At 29.7% G+C, this 27,689-nt stretch overlaps 3 protein-coding genes across 3 annotated transcripts; all 3 read right to left on the bottom strand.

Moving 5' to 3' along the window:
* Positions 1-1,108: 1,108 nt before the first annotated feature.
* LOC124912085 (PHD finger protein ALFIN-LIKE 2-like) lies at positions 1,109-5,006 on the bottom strand. Its single transcript, XM_047452644.1, has 5 exons — positions 4,806-5,006; positions 4,693-4,725; positions 3,764-3,986; positions 2,481-2,601; positions 1,109-1,647 (listed from the first exon to the last, which is right to left on the bottom strand). The coding sequence occupies exons 1-5, from the start codon at positions 4,897-4,899 to the stop codon at positions 1,396-1,398; spliced, it is 723 nt and encodes a 240-aa protein (XP_047308600.1). The 5' UTR covers positions 4,900-5,006; the 3' UTR covers positions 1,109-1,395.
* A 2,130-nt stretch (positions 5,007-7,136) lies between these two features.
* Positions 7,137-10,990, bottom strand: LOC124911788 (E3 ubiquitin-protein ligase APD2-like). The gene is made up of 10 exons (XM_047452303.1): positions 10,565-10,990; positions 10,368-10,474; positions 10,168-10,293; positions 9,980-10,076; positions 8,603-8,677; positions 8,440-8,522; positions 8,206-8,349; positions 7,930-8,002; positions 7,503-7,851; positions 7,137-7,335 (listed from the first exon to the last, which is right to left on the bottom strand). Exons 1-10 carry the CDS (start codon positions 10,821-10,823, stop codon positions 7,260-7,262), a joined length of 1,389 nt encoding a protein of 462 aa, XP_047308259.1. The 5' UTR covers positions 10,824-10,990; the 3' UTR covers positions 7,137-7,259.
* A 7,299-nt stretch (positions 10,991-18,289) lies between these two features.
* Positions 18,290-20,224, bottom strand: LOC124913046. Its single transcript, XM_047453670.1, has 5 exons — positions 20,006-20,224; positions 19,702-19,735; positions 19,465-19,625; positions 18,898-19,395; positions 18,290-18,577 (listed from the first exon to the last, which is right to left on the bottom strand). The coding sequence occupies exons 1-5, from the start codon at positions 20,222-20,224 to the stop codon at positions 18,290-18,292; spliced, it is 1,200 nt and encodes a 399-aa protein (XP_047309626.1).
* Between the last annotated feature and the right edge of the window lie 7,465 nt (positions 20,225-27,689).

Raw genomic sequence — 27,689 nt, 5'->3', positions numbered from 1 at the left:
ATGTCTAGGCCCGGGTTCAAACCGTGGACATTTAGTGTGTAAGACTAACGTGATAACAAACCACACCATCCAAACTTCTTGCATTCACAATTTTGATCTCGAATCTCATTCAGTTCAACCTCCCAGAATGACATTTCAAAAATAAATTTTAAAAAAAATATATCGGACATTTATTGTGTGAGACTAAGATGATAACTAACTGCACCACACCCACTCACACACCGACTTTCATGCACATTATATTTTATATTTTGATTTTGGTCCAGATCTAAATTTAAATTAAAACATATATTATATGTCATGTCCCAAAACTTTAAAAAAACAAATAGACTTACAACAACAAAGTTATGAATGACATGTCTGGACTTTTAGTGTTACCCAAACTGCTATTATGCACAGTAATTATCTTTTATATATTAGTTTGTGTTTAGGTCTTTATTTAAAAAGAAAAAAATATTTATTTGGGATTTCAACCCTCTATAGTTTTTTTCCAAAACTATACCAAGTTAGTTGGTCCGTAAAAATAACGAGTAAAAATAACGAGATAAATATTATATAAAAAAATTTCACTTAAAATATTTTTGTTGTTTTGTTTAAACGATATATTTTTATATTTTAACACGTAAACTGATGAAATAATTTGTTTCTTTCAAAAATATTAATAATGTAAGAATAATGTGACCATTTTGTTACAAACTAATGTGATGACCAATTACAGGATCCAAATTTCTTTTACATTTGAATGAGAAAATATCAATAAAATCATGTCAATAAGTTATGTTTTGAAAAAATTGTCTCATCTAGATGAGATACTTCATAAATATAATAGTTTTTAAATAAATTTATCGATCGAATTCAAACTAAAAGGACTATTTAGAAATGGAACTTGTAACTCTGATAAAACTAACTTCATATCCAATTGCACCATCTTTACTCTTTATTTTCATCAGAATATCAAAGAGGGTAATTTGAAATGCTACTTTTGAGAAAAATTTGCTAACCGCAATGGCTAGCAATATCACCGATGTTGCTACACTATAAAACAACAAAATTGCTAACCGCAATGGCTAGTAATATCAGAAGAGTAAAATCATAATAAACAGAATACAAATATTAAACCCTGTCGAATCTAATAAAATAATTCTCTCTGGCTAAAGCAGAGATAATACAATCAAGAAAACTAGCATCATTTAGCAGTTGACATAAATAACTTTGCAACAATCTAATTGTATCAATTTTGTTATATAAATAATAGTCTTCATCATAAGAACAACCCTAATCCCAATATTGAAAAAAAGGCGATGATTTAGAAATAACTGTACTAATTTTTGTCAGTCACCAAATATATTATAACTTAACTGCTCATCTCTTTCTCCTTCTTCTCTCCCCTATGACCTACCTGCCCTTCTTCGCGCTGCAAGATGGGCATTTATATTGCCTGATGCTCTCAGCCTTAGCCGGAGTCATTTTGACACACTTCCCATGGAACCACTTCTCACAGATGTCACACCCGATCCAAAACTCATCGCCATTGTAGTTCCCCTCACAGCTCCCACAGAAGGTATCGCCATGCTCATCTTCATCCTCATTGAAGGGCTCCTCTGCCTGCTGCTTTGGATTGCTTTTCGCCTGCCCGTCACTTGTTCTCTACACACACACATATATATATATATACCAGATGGGTTAGGTTAGCATATTTAAATTCAGGAAGTTTTTGTTTTTGTATCTGGATCTACATGAGAAACAACAATCAATCAATTTTTTAGTTTGTCTCTGACTATGTTTAGTTTAGTTTAGTTTAGTTTCAAACATAATCTAATTTGTGTCAGGATATCTTTAAATGGGGTCTCCATTAATTTAAAGTAGATTTATATTTGATATAAGTGACAAATAACCATTCTCTACATGTTTTACATACATCATTTGGAGACAATGAAGGTATCTCATTGAAGGGAGATGGTTGATAATTAGAGAAATGTCATTAAGGAAGGAAGACAAAATCGAAATTTGAAAAATGAACAATATAGTATCCAGTGCGTTATGAATGTGAAGCCTAAAGTGGGCAAAAGAATAAATGCAAGCAAGGAAAAACCGAAACAGGAAGAGAGGATTGAAGAAGGTCCTAGTTTGGTGAATGCAGATTGAAACATAACTCTTTTGGTTGAGTTGGAAATTATTTGATGTAGGGTTGTTTTTAAAATAAACCAGAAAAAAAACTTGTTTGATGAAAAAGTGGATTATTTGGGTTAAGTGGCTAAAATATCCTTTGTATTGACTAATACAAACTTTAACTTTTCAAAAAAGTATAAAGATGCACAAACGAAAGAACAAATTTCTCAGGAACAATAGTAACCACCTAGACCGACCTGCTCTAATAGAATAGATATTTGGAGACAACTACATATAGTATTTATGTTGTCAAGGCATTGGTGAAAGAAAAAAGCAAATCAGGCTAGATATGTTTATATTTTAGTTCTTACCTTAGTGCTACCCCTGGATTTGCTTCCACTATCAGCGCTCGGCTTGTCTTTTGCAGGCTTCTTTTCAGTCACTACTTCAAAAACTGTAGGCAAATCATTGATCAAGCTGAACAGGCGCTTCCTGTTCATAAAAATAAATACAATGAGCGGTGTAAAGGAAAACCTTAATAAAAATGGTCCACTATAATGCAGCCTAGTAGACTTCTTTTCCATGAAAACCACCACTAGGCAAGCAAAGGTAATTATGGCTTTGTATGATCCTGAGGTTATTTGAATAACCAAGTGGTTATTTCCAAACAGCCTTGTTTGGTTTAGGTAATAGAAAATCAAGTTATTTGGGTAACACGACACCAGGAGTATAAATATATAAATAATTAATAATTAAAATAAAATTTGAGAGTATTTGTGTCGATGATTTGAATAATATAACTTATGAGTTAGTGGGTTATTTGAAAATAAACCCAAATAACCCACATCAAAGGAGGTCAATATGTTAATGAACAGGAAAAGGAAAGCACATAAGTGGCAGAATGTAAAAGTAGAAGACATGAACTTTCGTTAATATTCTTTATAAATAAAACGATTATACGAGGTTGTGTTAAACTATCCTATCAACAATTACACCAACAAACTGTTTCTTCAATCAAAACCAACTGGAGAAGTATGATCAAAAGTGACAGTGAATAATGATTCCTAGAAAGAAGCAACTGTTCTTTAACAATACAAATAAACTTACATTTTGACCTTACTTACAATATTATCATAGAAATTAATGATTAAATGAACCAGTCAACATTTAGGGGGGTTATACCAAGATAAATTAGTGAGTGTGTTTTTGTGAAGCCTGGGAATTTTTCCCTTGAGGAAGCTAGCACAACCTCCACTACCATGGCCCCAACTTCAATCAAGGGGTTTTAAGTGAGAATCGAACTTGAGACCTCAGCCTCGTAATTCAAGACTCTTATACTTGAGATACCTTGGTGGGTAATAAAAAAGTTAAACCTCTAAATTCAAGATAGAACACAGAGAATTTGATAAGATTTCTCCAAAAAGTATAAACATGAATTGGTTGTGCAATGTATTCCTAAAAATTAAACAGGTCAAGGGTCCAAAAAATGGAATATGTGACTTCCCCCATTCGATGTTCATAATGGGCTTCTGTTTCATTTTTACAAAATTGTGATCCTCTAACAGTTACTTGCTCTAACACCATATGTTTGTGAAAATGTGACCAAATGGAAATCAATTATCATGAATAAAATCCACCATAGAAGAAATAGTACCTTTCATTGCGGTTAAGTCGTGCTCCAAGATAGAAAGCTACAGAGAGCAACCAGCAATCACTGTGAACCGCAACAAGAGAAATCCAATCTCTACGCTTCATGCCATCTCTAGCAAAATTGATCCCTAGTGCTGGTTCAGGAAGCTCAGGTGGAACTTCTTCAGCTGGAAGATCAACTTGCCAGCTTTCATTTGGATGTCCATAGAGACACAAGTTTTCTTTTTCTATAGCAAAAGAAAAGAATATGAACAATAAGCCTGAAGTGTAGATATGAAACGTGAACAAGATGAATGGTGTTACTTACTCGACTGAATGAACCATCAAAATCAGATAAAAACAAACAGTTCTAAGGCTATCAGGCTATCATACACAAACTTTCTCAGAAACAAAATGAAGCAAATTTGAGAAACATTAATTAAGTGACTATACTTTTTCCAAACAAGGTCAATTGTCTACATCAAATGAAACCCCAACAGAAAAAGAAACCTAACTTATACCCAGATGAAACTCAAAATCAAATAAAGCTTTCCCATTTCTCTTCACATTATAATTCACAATTAGTGCTAACTACTAGAGTGGTTAATGCAAGAAAGTCTTTCAAGATTCCAACTTTTCCTTCTACCTAAGCTCGCAAAAGCCAAAATGATACCCAACAGAAAAAGAAACCTAATTTATACCCAAATGAAACTCAAAATCAAATAAAGCTTTCCCATTTCTCTTCACATTATAATAATTCACAATTAGTGCTAACTACATGAGTTGTTAATACAAGAAAGTCTTTCAAGATTCCAACTTTTCCATCTTCCTAAGCTCACAAAACCCAAAATGATACCCAGAATGCAACAAGAAAGCAAAAGAAACGCTTAATCAAAACCAATTACCACCGATCTAACATCTAAAACCAAAAATAACGTTGACCATTCACAGTACCTGGATCGCATAGCCCAAAAAATTCATCAACATCTGTAAATTGAAATGGGTTATGATTAGAGTTTCACCCGAGGAAAGAATTAGATAAAATGGGTAATTAGAAAAAGAAGAACCTGTGGTCAAAGCACGAACTACACCGGCATGTCTACCGCTATAGTCTTTGAAGATCTCTTCAACGGTACGGGGACTGAAAGAGATTGAAGCCATTTTCAATTAGAGAGAGAGAGAGATAGAGAAAATCGAGGAGGGAAGGAGGAGAGAATCATATAGGTTTCTATTTGAAACGAAAGTGATTCTACTTGCTTATAGAAACCCTGTTTTTAGAAGATTGAGGACGACCACAAGAGAACGGTCTGATCTGGCAATAGCAAGAACCGGACTGGAAGAAGTAAAAAAAAAAAAAAAATGGGTCCATCAACATTTAAAAAAGGTATAATATCATTTTATTTTATTTTAATTTTTTATAATCTTATCATATAAAATATTAATATTTTTTTATTTTTTATAATCACAACAATAACAAAGTTATTTAAAATAAACATCAATTCAAATAAGACATAAATCTATATCTAGATTCGAGATATATATATTAAAGATTTTAAAAAAAACTTTTCTAATGGATTCATTAATATTTATGAGTCCAAATTTAGGTCTGGATTTGAATATAGATAAATAATTTCAAAAGTTTTTTTTTATCCAGGTATTAGGGAGATAAATATACATATTAGAGATTATATAAATATTTTAAAAACTTTCTCAAATGGGTTCATTCATATTTATGAGACCCAATTTGAGTTTGGATTATATTTAGAAATTATAAATAATTGAATTTTTTTTTATGTAAGTAACTTATTAGAGTATTAAGGAGACAATTTGTTGAAACCACAACTTAGCCCAATTCATTTTGAATTATTTGAAATAACTTACAATCTCATCTTTTATCAAATTTATTTATTGCCTCATTTAAATTATCAATAAAATACAAAAAAAAAAATTATCATTTATTTCTTTTAAAAATATATTATATATTTGTATTTATACATTTTCACCCAAATAATTTATTTATTTTATAATCATAGCGTATTGTTAAAAATTATTTAAAATGTTTTAAATAAAAGTAAAAAATACAATTAATATAAGTATATTTGTATAAAATCTTAAAATACAAAATTAATATTATATATATATATATATATTAACAATATTTCAACTTGTGGGTTTTTTACCACATTTTAATATCTCATTATTTAGATTCGCATTGTCCTGAGATATTAAAAGAGAGAAAGTTATAAATATGCATATTACTTTTCTCTATATAAATTTCATTATTTTTTTACTCCGATTTTTTAACTATCTAAAGATTGCAAAAGAGTAAGGTGATCGATAATATTTATTCAGATTTATAAAATGCAGTATAATTTAAAATTTATTTTTAAAGTTTGGTTTTTAGCTTGACTTTTGCTCCCTCGAAAATGTAAGCATTTTGGTTTTTCTCAAATTTCCAGAAATTGTTAATGTATGTGGTTTACAGTTAGAACATAAATTCGCCTTTGAGCATTTCAGAATGTCAACATCATCATTAAATTGAATAAAGGCTACAAAGTATATAAACTAAATTACCTTTTTTCTATTTTTTTTACCATAGATGAATAATCGAGAGTATATTTGTAAATTCAATAAATAAATTGTTTCTTCCACAAAATAGGAGGTTAAAATATTAGTTATATATTATTATATATAATTAAATATAAATTTAATTTTAAAAATAATAAACAAAATGATAATAAAAAGATGTCACAATTATAAAATCAATTCAAAATTTCATTTATTTGAATATTTTTTTAATTTATAAATACAAATTCACTTTATTTATATAAAATAGTATAAAATCTTAAAATCCAAATAATTATAAACTCATACAATCTTAAAATAATAAATTTAAATTCGTAAACAATGAACTCAAAATTTAATTTGGTTGAAAAAAATCAAAAAACATTTAACAATCAAATAAAAAATTAAAAATTATTCACAACATCATTATCATTATTCATGACGATGTCGAAAATTAAATCTAGAAAATTCGTGAATTTGTGTGAAAGCCTTATGTCTTCTTGAATACCTTCGAAACCAATTAATTTTATATAAGAATAATTCAAGTAACAATCAACTTCCCAAAAACCACTAAAAATATGTAAAAAAAAAAATTATTGCAATGAATTTGCATTTTAATAAAATGTTTCAATCAAAATCAAACCTGAACTTAGGATAGTGGATCTCTTAGTAAAAACCTTTACACATTATCAATATGCTTAATTATAATTTGACATTAATTAAACTAAGAACTTGTTAATGAAAAAAAAGCTACCTAAGTGACAGGATTTACTTGTTCAAAATAAGAAAGCCAGCAGTTAAGAGAAAATGCTTGACAATCAATGTAACAAGCCTGTAACTTATCATTCTTTCTTCATTCCTTTTTTTGGCTATTCATTAGCAAGGAACCAAATAAAACAATAATGGGGAGCTCTAGATACACAATTGGTCGAATGGAGAAAAACCCGACAATTAAATCATACAGTAAAAATCATTCTCACCTTCTTTATGTTCTTACGACAGATCGGACAAGTACCTGCAACCTCTGCAATCCTGTGTTTTTATGACATGTTATAATACATTAGTTATGCCTTCCATAATCTTTGATTCATATTTTTTTCATTGATAATAGTCCAGTTAGTGCATATCAAAAACTTCTTCTTCATTTTGGTATTGTTTGAGATTAAATTCAAAAAAATTAATTAAACTAGACTTCTTACCTTGTTCCGCATGTGAAACAAGAAACACAGTGCCCACAAGGAAGGAAGAAGCAGTCTCTTGGAGCATCAAAACAGATTGCACAAAGACGTCTAACATTGCCATTATACTCCCCATCCCTTACTGGCTTTCCATCAGGTCCTACAATGAGACCTTCTTCGAGTTCTTCATCATTGTCTGAGACAGAATCATATGAAGAACCCCAACTAGACAGATCAGAATCTTTACGTGTCAGCAATGGAGCTCTCTCCGATCCTCTAGCCTCAGTAAATTGAAACGTTCTGTCTAGACGCCTATATTGGCACTTGTTTATGAAATGTAAGCCCAAGAACATGAGAAACGTCATTCCCCCTGTGCATATGCAACATGTGAAAACACTTTAGTCACCGAAAATATTCTCTCTTATTCCATGAACAAATAACACGATACCTATGCCAAGAAAATAAGTTATCCACCTCGGTCCATACGATAGTTTGACATACCAATCATCAGACAAACTTTCCTGTAGCAGCATAAAATAGCATTACTATCGTACTCATTTTTTTAGACTATATTCTTTCTCAAGATGTTCTCTCTTAGTTCATCAATCTTACCACTGCAGTTAACTTACGTGGGTAGCCAAAAATCGTGTCAAATGAGGGTGAAAATGATGATATGCAGAATGGGTTATCAATAAATGAAAGAAACAAGAATGTCAATCCAAACCTGATCGTATGGAGAGGCCAGTACAGCTGAATTTCCACTCGGGAAAAACAGTTTCAAACTACAACTTCTATGAGCGACGGTGCACTTGTAGTAAGCCTCACTTGTATTGTACAAATAACTCTTTACACTAATATTTACGCTCACCTGTTCAAATAATCAGTTTGAAACAAATGAATAAATTCATCAACATGTCTAGAAATAGTTCTACAAACTTTTACAACTTTATGAACGCACCTGCACTTCTTCAGAGTTCAAATTACCTATTGCAACATAATAAGTTGATGTCCAGGGAATAGACTGCTGAATGAAACCATTTCCTGTGGGCAAAAGACTAACTTTAATAAGTTATCAACTAAAAACCAAAACATATGTTATTGAATTTATGCTCAGTTCTCACCTTTAACGACATTCCATGATAAGGTACTATTGGGATAAGTGGGATCAGCAATCCATTCATCAAAGCTTTCTGTCCCTGTTCATGTCCATATTGAAGCACTTATTAGAAGAGTATATTGTACAGACATGAACTAAAATGCCTACACAAACAACCATTTTTACAAGATCGAATAATAGTATATAATTAAGGCAACAAAAAATTGTATAATTTTGAAAATTTTAGCATAATTATATTTAGGAGAAACTACACAATCTCCAACTAGGAAAAGGAAAAAAGAAGAGCTCAGATTTTCTTATTACATATGAGCACGAGACATCGGAAAATTTACTGTAAAGGACAAACCTTTTGCTCCTCCTATATCTAATAATCTAGTTACTTATGAGCATGAAAGAGACAAGACCTGTTAGACGCAAAGAGGCATGTATATCTAAAGGACATCAGTTCCCATCATCAAAATATGCCAAAGAGATGAAGACTTAATACAATGTGTAGCAGTTAAGTATCATAACTCAAAGGAGGTCTACACCATTCCAGAAGGGAAAACAACAACAAAAAAATCTAAAAGTGAAAAGCCAGCAGCACATTCATTTTACAACACAGTAATATTTTTAAATATTTACACCTCTTCCAGTATTTTACAGTCCGATTTCACTTATGTATCAAACCACGACCAAACATTGCTCATTTTTCATTCACCAAATAGTACTGTTGTGGTACCAAATGATAAACTACGGAGAAAAGGCCAATGCACTATTAAACAATTTCAAATAATTTGTCACAAGTGAATCAGGAAATGCATAATAATGTAGACTTGTAGCCCTTGTAATTGAGGCACAACAGCCTCATGGACAGCTAGCATATTTAGATATAATATTAGATTATTTAAAGTTGTTATGCCAGGCTATTTTGGAGGAACTGATCCACTACTCATTCCTTATGAAATGAATAATGTGGAATCTGTATCCTCCTCCCTATTATCTAAGGTCTCCACTTATTCTCTGAGTCTCATCTTCTCTCTCGTTTAATCTTCACTCTAGATCTTCTCATCTTCCTTCCTAATTTCTTACTTGTTACATAATGTATCCTTATCTAGTGCTGAAACCCATAAGTCAACACAGTTTTATTATACTTTAGACTCACTCCACAATCATTCACTTGGGTTTGCCAACAGTTACTTTGGAAAACCGTTCAAATGTATTCTTTCAAACGTATAAATTTCAATTCAATAAACCACTGAAATCAATCAATACAAAACATAAACAAGCAGAGATACAGTAGCCATTAAGAGCTCTGTTAATAAACATTTCAACACTAGATAAAAATAAACTATCTCTTTGTTTAACATGCACCAACAAGAAAATCCAAAAAGAGGCGTACCTTTAGCAACTACAAGGATTACAGATAATTCGCTGGAGGAGGTAACGCTATACGATATATTAATTTGAGATCCTTCATTCAATATATATACCCACTCCTATAACACAAGTAAGAAAAGGAATAAAATTTACATCATTTACCATTGCCTTAACTTTTTTCAAAAAAACAAAAAGTCAAAAACAACTTACCTTGTAAGAGCCTGCTAGAAGAATGTTGGTATAATTCTTCGACCAAATCTTAACAACATCAAGAACAGGAGTGTTATATAATCCATACAACACTGGCCCAGAATTAGCCTCATTTATTTGTTCCACCTGTTACAAATGCATTGAATTAAGAGAACAACACATAAAAAGTCGAAACATATAGTAATCATCAAATTAATTACCTTTATATTCTCCACAAACCAAGGGTTTACATTGATTAATATTGAAGAATTTGGTGTAAGTTGTAAGTTGACAGCTCCAAATACACCCAAAATTAGAGTCGTTGCAACTGAACAAATCCATAAAAAATCAGAAAATATATCAAATTCATGAAATTGTTGAAAATAAACTGAAAATCATTAACAATTAGAGGTCGAACCGAAGAACCAGAAGGTAAGGAGAACGATGATGCATGACCAAGTGTCTTCTCCGTATATTCCTGATGTATCGTAACCAGTTGTTGTTGTCGGGTACCCTACATTATAAAATACGGTCGAATGATCTGGACGCACCTGTGATGCTCGGTCTCTTTCCGTCTCCTCTTCCTCGTACATTTCCGGAGGAGAAGATGTAGAAGCGGATGCTGCAGAAGATGTGGAAGGTTCTTCGGAGGCTGGGAATGTTCGAGCCGGCTCCATTTCCTTTGGGAATGAATTTGGAAAGATGGGATTTGAGTAGGATGAAACCCTAGCTCTGGGTCTGGATTATTCCGGCGGAATGAAGAAGTGAAAGTGAGAAGGTTCTGGTGAAGAAACTCCATTGAAGAAGAGTAACTGAGAATCTTCATCGGTAAGTCGTTTCAGTAAGCAATATTAGACTGTTAGTTGTGCATCAGTGGGAGTGACAGTTAGGTAATCGTTATATTATATACCTAAATTTGCTAAGAACATAATTTTAAAAAGAAAAATGATAGAGAGCGCGACTTGAGACAGCGACTGGGAGCGCGATGCCTACGTGGTGTGCCTACGTGGGTTGACAGGTAGAATATTCTCTCTCCTTTTATTAATTATTTTCTCTCTCCTATTATTAATAATTAGTTACTGGAGAGAAAATAATTAATAAACATTTATTTATAATATTTATATTATAAAACTAAAAAAATATTAATAAGTCAATATAAAAAAAATAATAATAAAAAAAAGAAAAAAGAGGCCATAAAAAATATTTGATAAATAAAAGAATTGAAAAGTCATAAAAATAAAATAAAAATAAAAAAGATAAATTCATAATTCAACTAATCATTGATATTAATTAGGGTTTAGGGTTTAGAATTTAGTATTTAGGTTTTAGAGTTTAGGATTTAGAGTTTAGGGTTTAGGGTTTAGGGTTTAGAATTTATTTAAACATATTATTAAAATATTTAATTTAAGAATTTGTTGTAAATTATTGATTTATTTTAACCTTTAAACGAGAGATAATAAATATCAAATAAATGAGTAAAATAATAATCGTGGGAATATGGATAAATGAGATAAATTAATTTGCAGAGATAGAGAGAAAAATTATTTAATAAGAAGAGAGAAGAATTAATTAATAAGAAGAGAGATAAAATAATTAATAAAAAGAGAATATTCTACCTGTCAACCCACGTAGCACACCACGTAGGCATCGCGCTCCCAGTCGCTGTCTCAGAGTCGCGCTCTCTATCATTCCTCTTTTAAAAAATAGAATGGAATGGAAATATTTTTTTTTCGTGGAGCAACGAGCAACACGAATTGGGAATAAAGTAAGGTCATCAATTGACATGATAGTGAATACTGAATTAGAGAGAAATAAAAAATCTTTAGGATAAAAATTTCAAAAAAAAATTAAAATATTATTTTCTCTTTGATAGGAGAAAAATCTTTTGAAAATGGTCATTTTTAAAAAATAAATATATTATTTATTTTTCTATCTTTCCTCACATGGTGAACAGGTTGTGTTCACGACAAATATTTCTTATAAATATTGTCATATTCAAAACCAAAATTATATTTAGGATAAAAATGTCTCAAACATTGTCATTTTTTTTTTAAAGAAACTTAATTATCTTATCTGCATATATGAGAGACACGATCAGATGGGTGACATTGTTTCAGTGTTAATTCTGTTGTCCTAATATTTTTTTTACATTTAAACAATATGTACATTAAGGATCTGTTTAAGAAAAGAGTTTGATGGATTTTATCTGAATTTTATCAAACAAAAAATATTTGTTTGATAAAAAGTAGAAAAAAACTGGTTTTTAAAATTTGAAGATTAATTTATCATTTGACTTTAGAGGATATGGTGTAGGTGAGAGAATAATGGTTTAGAGAGAGGATAAAATTATATGATAGTTTTGGTATTTAAATGATAAAATTATTTGATTTGATGGTTGATAAGATGTTTGAGTTTTGGGATAAAAACTGGTTTTTATCCCAAAAACCCTTTCATCAAACGAGGCCTAACTTGGATTTTGATCATGGTTAATTTGACTTAAAATAAAAATTTTAAATTATAATTTGAATGAAATTAAAATGTATATAATTTTATAAGTTGATATGGTATATAAGTAGGATGGCAAGAGTTGTTCGGGACGAGAATGTATTTATTATCCCTGTCCCGTTTTTGTTTCGGAGTTTTTTTAATATTATTTCCGTCTCGTTCGATTTTCCCAAACGAGACAATTCGATTCGATTTTTACGGGACGGTTTTAAATTGTCATCCTTATATATAAGAAACAAAAATATATAAATAACAAATATGTGTGTTTATTTTTTTTTTTAAAAATATATAATAAATAAACTCGTTCAATATTGAGTTATTTAAAAAATTAAGAGAATAAAGAGGATGAAATTATATTTGATTTGTTTGATTTAGAGTTCTAATGTAATTTTATGAAAGTCTAACCAAAACGTAAAACATTATGGGCTTGTTTGAAGAAAAGTTTTTTGGGTTTTAACTTAAAAAATTTTATTCGGTAAAAAATAAGAAAAAATTGGTTTTTTAAATTTAAAAATTAATTTACCTTTTGACTTTAGAGAATACTGTGTATGTAAGAAAATGCTAATTTAAAGAGAGAATAAAATTAGAGGATAGTTTTGATATTTAAATAATAAAATTATTTAATTTAATAATTAATAAAATATTTAGATTTTAGAATAAAAACTGGATTTATTAAAAAAACTCATTCATCAAACTAGTTTATTTTAAAATGAAAAAAAAATAAGATTATCATATGAGTACAACTTGTTTATTTGTATGTCAATGTCTGTCACACTTACATGAATGAGGCATGAAGGTGGGGAATGGTTGGATTTCGTATGGTCAACGTTGACAGACATCAATTACTGTTTAATTCAACTAATTGAAATATTATTATTATTTGTTTTTAATTAAGCCTGTCCCCATCTATTTACATTTGGATTCTATTTGAAGTTTTTTTTTTTTGAATTTTGAATTAAGATGAGTTTGAAATATTACAATTTTAGTTAATTAGACTGAGTTTTTTTTATGCTAAATGAATGTTCGTTTGATTATTGTAATGTAATATTTTTTTTTTTTAAAATTAAGGCGTTGTTTTATTGGAGTTATTGAAATAATTCAGAACAAATTAAAATTTATTTTATTATCTTCTTATCAACTACATTACTTAATTTATTATTTAAATTATTAAATTATTCTTTATTTAAAAATTTTATTTTTATATATCAATATCTTAAATCTTTTTATCGAAACAATCATTACTTCTTAAAATAGTAGTGCATCATTAAATTATTTTCTCTTTCTTAATTTCTTAAAAAACTCACTGTCAAACAAACCTATAAAAAAAATTATCAATTCTCTTTTTTTATTTTTTTTAATTCTTTTCTTACATTTCCATGTTATATATATTAAAATTGTATTTCACCATTTGAAACACGTATATCTCAAAATATTAAATTTTAAAAACATACACAAAGTTATATCGTTCCTAAATTTTGTGAAAAATAAATATCAAATCTATTCCAAATTGTATTTGACAAAAACTGTTTCATTTACAAACTGGCTAGATTAATTTGAAAAACGAAATTGATACATCAAAATTAGAAGACGAACTTTTTGTCCATTTAAAAAAACATAAATGATCAAAATTGTGATAGTTCAAACCTCATGTTACGATGAAAATAGATACTTGTATGCCCGATACACATGAGTACTCGAGAAGGGGAGAAGATACTCGATTGAGTACTGAGATAGAGACCGACTATATTAATATTAAAAATAATTTTTTATTATTATTAGAACTTAACGTGACCTTTCAAATTTCTCATCGATGTAAATACATAATTTATTTTGATTTTATCCACACTCTACTCCATTTTTTAATATCTTCCTAAAAAAAATATTTCTCTCTTAATTACTCTTAATCTTTAATTTTTGTTTTAATAACAAAATGTTATTTTTCTCGCACCACTCATTATATTCAATCTTTAACTTTTCTTCAACATAATTTTAATTTTTTTAAATTTATTTTAGAACGGTGAGTTCCGCTTTTAATTCGGGGTGTGACTAATCTCCGCGGGTTAAACATGTATCCCTAAACACCTTAACCAATTAATTAGGCGAACAAAACTTACCTCCAAACTAAAACTTTTCTTCACTCTAATAATGACAAAATTGTCATCTTTTTCAAAATTTACAACATAATTTAAGTAACTAATGTTTTTATTTATTTATTTTTAACAATTCGATAGTACTAATTTTAAAACTATTTATTAAAATTATGTTTCTTCTTCAATCTACCATCTAATAAGTTTTTAATCGGACAATGGGTACCCGTCAGGGATCTAGTACCCAACGAATCAGGGATGATGATAAAAATAGAGATATCCTCCGAAATCGGGATCGAGTAGTAAAATGAAAATTGAGTTCAGAAATGAGTACTTCACTATCCGATAAATATGATACCCGTTGTCATCTCTACCATACGACACAATTTAAAATTTGAGCTTAATTTAATAAAACAACTATCTTAAATAAGAACGAAAACGATGCATTTTATAACAATAAAATAAGTTAAATTTATGCCAAATTAATACGTAATAAATACGTAAATATATATAATAGGGCAAATTACCTGGGCGGCCCTCGAACTATCTCGATCGCTCACTTTTGGCCCTCAAATTAATTTTTGAAACAAATCGCCACTTCAACTTTTATAAAGGTCACCACCAGTGGCCCTTCCATCAACTTTTTAGTTAAATCTAACCGTTTAAGTTTAAAATATTATTTTTTATATATTATCTTTAATCTTATATTTTATATTTATATATATAATTATTAAATCGATTATATATAATATTATATATATATATTATTAAATTTTATATAATTATTAAATATTTTATATAATAAATAAATAATATATATATTATTTATCTTTATCAAAATAATTTAAGTGTTAAAAAAGTATTTGAGTAATATTATTTTAACATTTAAATTATTTTTTAAAATATATATTATATAAATATTATATATAAATTAGTTAAAGATAATATATATAAATTATATATATATATAGATAAAAATAAATAATATATATTATTTATTTATTATATAAAAGATTTAATAATTATATAAAATTTAGTAATAATATATATATATATAATATTATATATAAACGATTTAATAATTATATATATAAATATAAAATATAAGTTTAAAGATAATATATAAAAAAAATAATATTTTAAACTTAAACCGTTAAGTTTAACTAAAAATTTGACGGAAGGGCCACAAGTGATCTTTATAAAAGTTGAAGGGGCGATTTATTTCAAAAATTAATTTGAGGGCCAAAGGTGAGCGATCGAGATAGTTCGAGGGCCGTCCAGATAATTTGCCCTATATAATATAAAATTTGTTATATAAAATTTGAACTTAGAGAATTAAATTTTAGTTGTACATTGAGTTATTTATAAAGCACAAAAGATACTAAGACTTATGGGCATATCTCGTCTCCAAAATTCTAAATCTTATAATTATATAATATAAAATATGAACTTAGATTATTAAATTTTAGTTGTACATTTTGCTATATTTATTTATAGTTCACAAAGGATTATAAGACTTATGGGCATATCTCCCAAATTCTAAATCTTGTAATTATTATTTATATTAGAATTCAACACTTGAATTCATGTATTGATTTTATGATAGTTTTTTTTTAATGTCGATCCTAATTAGGGCAACCTAATATTGGTTCGCCAAATTAAGTACAACATTTTCCTTCTGTGCCCTACCATGCAAGAACACCAAAAGAAAGTATTTTCAAGTTAGAAAAACAAGAACTCAATTGAACTAGAATTCAAAAGTAATTCTGGTTAGAGTTTGTGGTCTGTATTCTTGTTGGGCCGACGGGCTTTGTCCACATGGTATGGACATGTAGACTTAATAAGTTTGACCCCTTTAACTTATATACCTTATATATATACATTTTATTTTAGGGTTTGACAACACATATATAATACATCCATTTTTTCTTTTATCATTTTCATGTTGACCATCAAAATTGTACAAACTTCGATATAGTGAAACTTTCTCTTCTGCCCGTAGTTTTCACCCGTAAAGGGTTTTCCACGTAATTCTTTGTGTTCGTTTTTCTTTTCGTTTTTATTATTGTTTATTGTGGTTCAATTATAACAAATTGGTATCAGAGCCAAGTTTTGTTTGTTTTATTTTTGGTCATGACCACTATGAACGATATTCCGCTAGCTGTTGGATCGTAACACCATATTTTCGTTATGACAAATGAAAATGCGGGCTATTTTGGCACAAATAGATCTGGAAGATACATTATTTGGAAAACTGTCAATTTATATGATCATCTTGTCAGCGCCAAATAGCGCATCTTCCAGATCCATCTGTGCTAAAATAGTCCGCATCTTTACTTGCCATAATGAAAATTTGGTATTACGATTCAACAACGGAATATCGTACTTCATAATGGTTATGACCAAAAATAAAACAAATAAAATTTGACTATGATACCAATTTGTTATAATTGAACCACAATAAATGATAATAAAAGCAAAAAGAAAAATGAATACAAAAAATTACGTGAAAAATCTTCACAGGTGAAAAAACCACGGATAGAAGAGAATATTTCATTATATCGAAGTTTGTACAATTATATATATATATATATATATATATATATATATATATATATATTATATGTTAAAGGGGGTCAAACTCCCGTTAAGTCTACAAGTTCATACCGTGCGGGCAAAATTCGCCGGCCCAACAAGAATTCAGGCCACAAATTCTAACACTTCTCCTATAAAGATTAAACGGGAAACAAGTTTAGACCATCGAGTCTCATCATGGCCTGACTCGTACCAATCTCGGATGAGCTATAAACAAATTTATGAATGATATACTATGTATAGAAGTATTAGAATCATAGCTGAGTGAAATTTAGTCTTTTTCTTTATTAATGGAAAACTCTTTAACAAACACATAACTTTTCAAAAGAATTTAGACCAGCAGTTTTGTCTTTTTCTATCTAAATAATCATATCAAATTTATCACCAATCAAATTATGATTACAAAACAACTTTTCTTTCATTAGGCTCTCTAGTAAAATTTAAGACATTATGCTTTTATTCATACATATATCACTTTTTTGTTTAAAAAAGTTAATGCAAAATTTTAAAAAGTGGTTTAATTAACTATACCAACAAAAACAATACAAAACACGAGTGTTCACTTTGTCACCAAATACACCCAAAACACAACGAGATAAACCATTTGAGAGTAAAAATGGAAACATAAACAAAAAATGATCACCAATGAACAAACATATATAACATAAAATCTAACATTAACGAACTGAAAAATCCTTAAAAAAAATCATTTTTACATATATCTTAACATATAAAATAAACTGATGGAGAGCTGCAATTTTAGAATAAATAAATACACTCAACAATAAAGAGAAAATGATATGACAAAATTGGCATCTTCCAGTACTAGAAACTCAATCGCAAGTTCGACCATTATTATTTTGAAATTTACTGCTAAAATGCATACAGCAGATATTGCGAGGAATCGTGCAATTACAATTGTCATAATTATGAAAATGAAATGACTTTTTCCCATCCTAAACTTGCTTTCTATCAAGTACTGCAGGCCAAAAGGGGAGAATATGTTGCATGGTTTTTAAACACCATTGCAGTTCATTTTCGAACACAATATTTTCACTAGAAAATGCATAATAAGATTTGTTTCTTTCATCACCTGATTGAGGAAGATCATTCTCTACTACTTCTTCCTTCATGTTTTTACCCCCATGTATCTGGTCTTCTTCATCACCAATTGTCATTTCAGTTGATTCTTTGGATAAAGCCGATGAATCAATAAGATCCACTTCTTTAGTTGTTGCACTCAGCTGAAAGAATTCAAAAGGTGAAAAATACACGATTTGAGAAATTTCAAACAGTTCGATATGATTGGACTGAGATGAAGACAATAAGACATGGATTATGGATAGTGCCTCTTCATATTATTCATTATTCATGGGGGCAACTCATAATTGAGAAATTACAACAACAGCAAAAATACCAAACAAAAAAAGGAGAGAAATTGGCATTTCCGCGATTCATCAATCATCTTGAGATACTTTTGTTCTATAGAAAAACAGAACAAATGGATTTTGACATTTAGAAACATGAAGAATAAAAGAAAACAGTCTAAATCTCATGCCTTTACCTCGTACTCCTCAACTAAATCATCACCTAATGAGGCATTAGGAATAAGAAGGCTGACTTCTGTTAGTGTTTCTTCTTCTTCTTCTTCTTTTTCATGTCGCAGATCAGTCTCATCTTCTTCAATATTAATAAACTCCTCCGAATTCATGGTGAATCTTTTCCTTAAGAAGTCAAGTGTAGATTCAATATCTTCATCTTTTGATTCAAATCTCATCTTTTCCATCTCCTTAACTGTCTCCTCTTCTATCGATACACTGTTTGCATCAACTGTGGGCAAGGAATTTGACAATGACATACTCGACTCATCATTTATACACACGGGTTCTTCTTCAATGATCTTCTGAAGAAATTCATCGTCCCAGTCTTCATAAACCGCAATCTTGTTGCTACATTTCCATGTCTTGAATATCCTATCTGATCCTGGTTGCCAAATAACATCCATACTAGAATCTCCTTTTAGTAAAAACTTGTATTGGATTGTTTCCCCAACTGGAATGTCCTGTTTGTTAAAAGATTCTCAATTAAACCAATTTTTAACCAATAAAGATATTTATCAAATCTTCCTTACTAGATCAAGTGTCCAAACATGTCCTTCAGACCACTCTAGTGGCAATGCATCTTGAGGATCCCAATTCCCTAACATGAGATTATCCCCAACTAAGTAAAATTGCTCACCAAATGAACACTCTCTTTGTAACTGGAATTTCACATGAACAGTTATGAGCCGACCTGAGTAAGTAAATTAGTTTAAGCATACACGACATGAATAACAAGAAACTTATGATATAATGGAATTTATACATACTTTGAACTTCCGAATTTTCATCATGCAAATTCATCTGCATCAAAAGAATCATGTAAAAAATTTAAATTTGAAGAGAAAGTTTCCCATGCAAATTTTCCTTTCGCCAATCCATAATAATACATTGTCAATACAAGTTTATAAAATTTCAGTATTAAGCTCAAACATAATCAATCTCATTCTCATTTCACCTAATCATTAAGCAACGAATCATAAATTGCAATATTTATCAATATTGATCTGAAAACAGTTTCATGCAGAACGTTAGGTTCAAACTATTGGAGTTCTAGATCAATCAAGATAAAACCTGGAGCTCAGAAGTTGACGAGCGAGAAGTAAACATCGGCATACGAGCAATCCTTTTCTGGCGAAGAGATACAAGAGGCGAAATCCGGCGATGAACATTGTATCTAATAGAATTCCAGTCAGTAACTCCAGAACGAACTTCACTGCGGATCGAGAAGCATGTACCTTTGCCGGAGATCACAACTACCCTCTTCAAAGCCGAGCTCGTTAGGGTTTCCATAACCTGTTTATGATCGTAACAGAGCGGAGAGAGATAGGTATGGTATGAAGCCTATGACCTATACTACCGGTATTGTGATAGATATAGGAATCTGTACGTATAGTTCGTTAAGTTATGCGATGACCAATTCAGTTGAGAAAAAATAGTATGGTTTGTAGGAAGAAAAAAATATATATAGAGGAGGAAGCTTGAACCAATAGGAAGGGTTTAATTTATAATTTTTTTTTCTGTTAAAAATTACATTTATAATTTAGAAATAATATTTATATCAAATTGTAAAATAAAATTGGAACTCCTAAAATAATTCTAATCAAATGGATTAGTTTCTAGTATAGAGCTGAAATTTTAAAATTTATTATTTAAATTTGAACTTTTACAATTTTAATTATTAATTTTTAAAATGATATTGATGTTTGTTTAAACACGTAATAACATTTAAAAAAAAATTAATAATTAAAATTAGAAAACTCATGGAGGAACACAAAGTCCTTTACACAAAACTATTTCATATTCCTCCTTCACATCGCATCCTAGTTCAATATAGACACCCATATGTTGACCATTAAGGATAACAATCTAATATGAGAAAAACTTTTCTCAAATGATAACCTCATTCTATATCTGATACGATATGCAAAACATTGAGAGCGATAGTCGTACATGTCCTTAATTGTGGTATCTCTACAAATAACAATAGAGGCTAGTGCGTGGAAGACAACTAAACACTTACCCCATACCATGCATCCTCCCAATAACGGATTGATGAACCATCGCCCACAGTAAACAGAGAAGGTTCACAATAACTTTTCTACATGATTGATATGTCACTCCATATGCTACATCCCACGAGATAATTGGATATTTTTGTGAACCAACAAAAATAATCCAACCACATTTGCTTATAATCATATTAACATAGTTGTTCCAAAATAAAACGAGCACACCACTTTGACAATAATGCCTTATTAAAAGCATATAGGCCACGAAGACCCAAACCTCTTTATCTTTGGGCATTTTCACTTTGTCTGAACTAGGGACGGATGTAGCGGAGGGTTGAGGTGGGCTTAAGTCCACCCTAAGCTCATCCTATTATATATGGGAAATAATATTATATATGGGAAATGATAGAAAGCGTACAAGAATTGACAGAAATTGGATTGAAAATTTTAAAATTCTCTCCTATTACATTTTCAATCAAATGGAAGGATGACACATCATTTTCCTATATATTCTTGTTAATTCTTTTTCTCTCTTTATCATTTCCCATTATATATAAACTTAGTTTATCCTATTATATATATACTCAGTTTTTGTCGATAGAAATTCAATAGCTGTCAATAGCAAGCATACATATAAGGATGAAAATTTGAAACTGCCCCGCGAAAACCGAACCGAATTGCCCCGTTTGGGATGGTTTATCCCCGAAACCGAACGAGGATAGGGCGAGAATGGTATTTGTGTCCCCCGCCCTGATTTCACCCCGTTTCTATCCCGATTCTGCCCCAAATACCATAAACATAATTAAATATATTAAATCACCAATATATTTATTTATTTACTATATTTTATAAGAGTATTAAAATTATTTCTTTATAATAATATAAAATTTTAATATATTACAATATATATTATATTAAAAAAGAGTAGTGATAGAGAGAGGGAATTTGGTGAGGGAATGACTTGGCATCACCTTTATTGGTTATAAAATGTAAAAGTGGAAGGAAAGAGAGAAAAGAGAGAAATTATTTGATTTTTTCAGCGAATAAGATTATGCCAAGTCATTCCCTCACCAAATTCCCTCACCTAATCATTTCTCATTAAAAAATTCGTTTATATAATTTTATTGTATAATTTTTATTTATTCATTTATTTTAAATAAAAATTATTAACGCTGCCCTGCGGGATTCCCCGAAACCGAAAAAACCCGAATGAGGCAGCGATGGTATTAAAAAAATCCCTGAAATTAAAACGGGACGAGGATAATAATTGTATTCCCCGCCCCGAATCGTCTCATTGTCATCCCTACATACATAGTTCCAGAGAGAAAACATGGTGAAGAAGACAGTGCTAGACAACCTATAATTTACTATTTTTTTTTTTACTTTTGTTCTTTTTTTATTCGTCCTTTTTTAAAAATATATATATCAGCTTATTAAATTTAATATTTATATTTAAATTATTAAATAAAATATAAAGTTATTATTTAAAATGTTTTTATTTTTAATTTTATTAGATTAAGATTAAATTTAAAGAAAATTATGTAAACAATTTATTTTTTCATATAGATTATGTTTTAGGTGGTCAATGAAGAGATAAATATTTATATTTTTATAAAAATTATATATATTTAAGACAAACAAAATTATTTTTTATCTCATAATTTTCTATGGTTATTAGTTATAAATATATAACTTATTTATTTATAAATTTAAAAGTGTTATAAATTTTTAATTTATTTTTATATTTTCATATATTATTTTTATATTATAGTACATGAGTTAGTCTTTCGAGACAATTCTTTATTTGAGGTATATATCTTCAAATATTATAAAAATTTAAGTTTTATGTGACAAAATTTTAGTGAATGTTATATTAGTTACCTACTCGTTAATGTGACAATTTTAAATTCAATTATCTTAAATTATATATATTTTTTTTATTTTTTAAAGTTAATTACAAAGGTTATTTTTATTTTGTTTTCCAAGCCCACCTTAAATATAATTTCTGGGTCCGTCCCTAGTCTCAATTATCAAGATGTGAAAACGAAGGCTTAGAGGACCCCATAAAATTTATAAATCAATCTTTCCATTTACACTGCCACGCTTTTAAGAATAACAAATAATGTCATCATGTAAGTAGACATAGATTTCAACACGCTCTTGATAAGAACCATACGACCTCCCTTAGAGATCAACTTGTTTTTCTAGATAGAGAGTGTAAGCATTAAAAATTTACATCCCAATTTATAACATTAAAATAATTATTTTGACTTATTTTTGAATAAATAAAGTCAAAATAATTAACCTCATGGCCAAAAACCAATTAAAACAACTAAATAAGCTAACGATTGTGATAATTAAAGCTTAATTAATTAAGAAAAATAGTTAAAATAAAAAAATAAAATTATTTGAGATAATTGTTGTACTCATTTATTTTAAAATAATTTTAGAGAAATTAAAGGACAAAAATAAATATTTTTGATGAATTGTTGTATCCATTTATCTAAAAGAATTATTTATTTAAATCATAAAAATATAAAACTAAAATAAAATAAATTGGTAAAATATTTTCCATATTTATTTTATTATTTTGTGTATTTAAAAGATAAAAATTAAAGCCAAAAGGATGAAAGAAAAATCAATTTCAAAACAAACCTTAAAATTTTAAAATAAAAATAAATTTTAAAGCCCCGTGCCACACCCTATAAACGCGCGCCCGTGCCACACCCTATAAACTAACAAGACGTTAGCCCCGTTAGCCCAAATGCTAACGGAACACCCAATCGCTAACCAACCGCCAACAGAACGCCAGGACGCGTATGAAACGACGCCGTTTTAGCCTCTGATCTTCGTCTTCATTGCGACGCCGAGCAGATAAGCTTCAAGATCCATGTTGATCTTAGCTTTTTGGAACTCGACCATTGATCAATGATTTTAACTAATTTAAAGCCCATAAGGATCATCCTACGATGGTGATCATTCTCCTCTACGAAAATTGGGATGGATCACCCTACTCCAGCGAGTTGACTAAAGAACAACCAAAATTCTATTAATGGCTTTTGGCTGATTCAGGCCACTATGAGCCTCCACCGGCTTAGGAGTAGTATAAATACCCCTCCTAAGTCATTCCCAAACCAGAGAATCCAACCTCCCCTCCAAAATTGCGATTTATCATAAATTCTCCATTGAAGTTCAAAGCTTTTGGATTTTTCGAAAATCTATTTTTAGGCCTTGAAGCTTGAATCTAGGCATCACAAAAGCTTTCTTAAGGTCCAATGAGTGTTCTCCAATTCTTGATATGATTCCAATCACCCTCTAATTCACATTTAAAGTTTGCATTTGAAATTTGTATATTTCAAATTGCAAAAGCTTGTATGCTTACTATTCATAGCGTTTTATGGATGAAAATCATTCATAGGATCATTTAGGAAAGATCTGGATATGATAGAAACGATCAATCGATCTAAATAACAAAAACTCAAATTTGAATTTCAAAAAAAAAAATGGGTCTGCTGTTTAGTGTTAATTCCGTTGAATCACAGCCTAGAAAGCTTCCCAATATGATTGTAATGATGTTGAACAACTATTTGGATTATGTTTGATCCATCCCAATCACGATTGATCAAAATCAAAATTTTCAAAATAAAATGAAAAATTTGAGTTCTTGAATTGGTCAAATGAACAGTTAGTGTTCTTGTTTTGGTACCAATCAAGTACATGTGATATAAGTAAACTATTTGATTGCTCATTTCACTTCAAAATAGTTTTAAAATCAATAACCCGATTTTTGATCATAAATTGATCATCATCTAGGTCTATCCATACCTTGAGATGATGATCAACATGTTCTTAGGAGCTTTGTGAAGTTGTCCAAGCTCTTAGATCAAATAATTAAAGCTAAAAATCTAATTTAAAAATCTACACTTTGGTGTTCTTTAGAACCGAGGCTCTTAGCCTAGGACCGAGAAAATTAACATATGACCGAGATGTTCGACCGATGTTTTTGAGCTAAGACCAAAAAATCCGACCGAAGATTTTCACCTAGGACTAAGAGGTCCGACCTAGGACCGAGACTCCTAGACCTAAGACCGAGAGATCAATTTTGGGACCGAGAATCCCAAACCTTAGGACTAAAAAACCCAACCGAGGATTCTTATCTAGGACCGAGAGGTCTGACTTGGGACCAAGAATCTCAGGACCTAGGACCGAGAGGTCTGAATCTGGAATCGAGACTCCTGAACTCAAGACTAAAGGACTTAGCCTAGAGCTAGGTCCGGACCGAGAAGTTTATACACCTCGATCGAGAAACCTAGCCCCAGGCTAGTCCATGACCGATAGGTTTTTACACCTAGACCGGTAAGATCAACCAAGGACCGATAGTCCTTAGCACCTCGATCGAGGAACTATAATACTTAAACCAAGAGCTCTCAAACCCAAATCGAAGGTCTCCAGACCCTAACTGATAAAATCAGACCCGAGCCTTAGGACTCTGGTCGCCTGTTTGGTTCCACTTTTTAAAATATAAAATTATCTTTATAATTTTAGGACTCCAAATCATTTTCCAAAATTCCCGAAAAATTAAAAAATGCTTTTTAAATATTTTTGGGATATTTTCACAAAAATATTTCAACAAAAGCTCGTTTGGTGTTTATTTCTATAACATAATGCCTTTAAAAATAACTAATATTCTTCAGTTATTGCCACCATAGCGATCATCCGCAACAGGTACCAACATTTTAAATATTGTTGTTTCAATATTTCAAATAATGTTAAACTCTAGAAACATGACTAGAATTGTCAGAATCATCGTTTAAAACTCAAACGTTATACAACCGATTTTCAATAAAGTAAAGTTCATAAAGTAGAGACTGTTTTTAACGAGTATGGATAACATAACGCGAAATCCCTTTCCTGAGTATCACCAAACTTCGAACCAAACGAAACTCTGGTGCAAAATACGTTTGTACACGTACACCTTTTTATTATTTTTTTTAAAATCAATTGACGACTCTATTTTCATATAAATAATATTTTCTTAAATTAATTATGTTTAATTAATTTAAATCAAATTTCATACAAAAACAAATTATAATTTGAATACAATAAATCTCCAGATTATTAAAATTTGAATAAAATTAATTATTTTTATATAATTAATTTTAAAAAGCTGCAGAGTACTATCAAATTTTTTTAAAATAATCTTTTATTTAAAAAAGATGTTCGACACGCAAACCAATGTTGAAATCATCGAATCTCGAGCCACTCTAGGCCCGCATACCAGGTCAGGTGTCCACCACACGAGTTGTTGCGGGATTCCCGAGGGTTATATGGAGTTTCACAATTTTAATTTTAAAAAAATTTAGATTTTCCTAAATGAATTAAAGTTATCATTAAGGGATGTCCATTTGAAATCGCCCCGCGGTAACCAAACTGATTTGTGTGGTTTTCCCCGCTTTGATCGAGGATTAGGGTAGATTAGGAAAAATCTGAAATATATTGACCGTGGTTTGAGACAAAGATGCTATTTACATGCCATGCATTGATCCAAACCGAAAGAATATATTTTTTAATGATATTTGTTTAAAATAATTAATATATACTTATTTAATGCAATATTTTTTTTTTCACTAAAAAGAATTATTTATCTTCTTTATCGTCGCATCTTCTAAACATTAAAGTTATTTCCGATTTTTCTCTTTACTGTGTTTATTGTCTACATTTTTACATTATTTCTTGTCCCTTTATCTTCCTATTCTTTTGTCTGTTCTTCTTCTGGTTACATTTTATCTCTTCTAGCTCTATGGTTATTTTATATTTTTGACTACATCTTATCTCTTCTGATTTTTTGTGATCTATTATTCTTCCTATTTTGCATACATCTTCTATCTTCTCTTGACGACATTTCAATTTTTCTTGGCTACATCTCCCTTTGCTCTTGAGGGAGTTTTCCAGGTTGAAAGTTAATTTAACTCTTTTCAAATATTATTTTGTACAACATTTTACTGTTTTTCTTACAAATTAGTATAAAAACATTGACATCACATATTTTCTATTCAAGTAGAGTTTTTTCTCTCTCCGTCTTCTTCTTTGCATTTACCCTTGACAATTGTTATTCGATTTTCGGTACACCACGAAGAACCTTGTCCACATCGAAGTAAAGATGATTTATATTCAAAATCTTCATCGGGGAGGGGATGCTAATACTATTTTCTGAACCGAACTGCCCCATTGCCATCCTTAGCGTCTGTATGAGACTAAGTGTAATTTTTTTTTTGAAAATGATCCATTTAATAAAAAATCGTTTAAACACAACGATAAAAACATAACATGAAAAAGTTATATACAAATTGAATACATTAGAATAATTAATTGACTCAAATATCTTCAAGAAGAGCAATAAGATCTCCACATGAATCCACAATTTTTTTAGATTTAATCTCTGACATCGTTGTTAAGTGTATTTTATTTTAAAATTTCTCGACGCACATTATTTGAATTTATGGAATGGTTTAAAAGAAAAACTTAAATAAAAAATTGATGTGGAACAATATATAAATTTAATAATTCTTCATTATTTTAAATGCCAAAATATTCCGATTATTATTATTTTTTTACAAGATATGACTTTTCATTATTTACTCATTATCGTTCCTAACTCTTGCCTCAATTGCTATCTGTAGAGATGCTACAGTTGATGACATGTTTGCCTTGAGTTCTAATAGATTTTCAAAGAGAATTAGGTATAT

Source organism: Impatiens glandulifera, chromosome 8, assembly GCF_907164915.1.
Source record: "Impatiens glandulifera chromosome 8, dImpGla2.1, whole genome shotgun sequence".
Classification (NCBI taxonomy): Eukaryota; Viridiplantae; Streptophyta; class Magnoliopsida; order Ericales; family Balsaminaceae; genus Impatiens; species Impatiens glandulifera.
The sequence above is the reverse complement of the archived record's forward strand: the minus strand, read 5'-3'. Positions and strand labels throughout refer to the sequence as shown.

Excerpts from the sequence above, each read along its gene's own strand:
- LOC124912085 (XM_047452644.1), bottom strand. The coding sequence starts at position 4,899 with ATGGCTTCAATCTCTTTCAGTCCCCGTACCGTTGAAGAGATCTTCAAA. Across the intron at positions 4,726-4,805 it reads AGTTCGTGCTTTGACCACAG|ATGTTGATGAATTTTTTGGG; the intron begins GTTCTTCTTTTT and ends TTCAATTTACAG. Across the intron at positions 3,987-4,692 it reads TTTTGGGCTATGCGATCCAG|AAAAAGAAAACTTGTGTCTC; the intron begins GTACTGTGAATG and ends CTTTTGCTATAG.
- LOC124911788 (XM_047452303.1), bottom strand. The coding sequence starts at position 10,823 with ATGGAGCCGGCTCGAACATTCCCAGCCTCCGAAGAACCTTCCACATCT. Across the intron at positions 10,077-10,167 it reads TTCTAGCAGGCTCTTACAAG|GAGTGGGTATATATATTGAA; the intron begins GTAAGTTGTTTT and ends CTTGTGTTATAG. Across the intron at positions 8,003-8,205 it reads TGGCCTCTCCATACGATCAG|GAAAGTTTGTCTGATGATTG; the intron begins GTTTGGATTGAC and ends ATGCTGCTACAG.
- LOC124913046 (XM_047453670.1), bottom strand. The coding sequence starts at position 20,224 with ATGGAAACCCTAACGAGCTCGGCTTTGAAGAGGGTAGTTGTGATCTCC. Across the intron at positions 19,626-19,701 it reads TGAAAATTCGGAAGTTCAAA|GTCGGCTCATAACTGTTCAT; the intron begins GTATGTATAAAT and ends TTACTTACTCAG. Across the intron at positions 18,578-18,897 it reads ATTTAGTTGAGGAGTACGAG|CTGAGTGCAACAACTAAAGA; the intron begins GTAAAGGCATGA and ends GAATTCTTTCAG.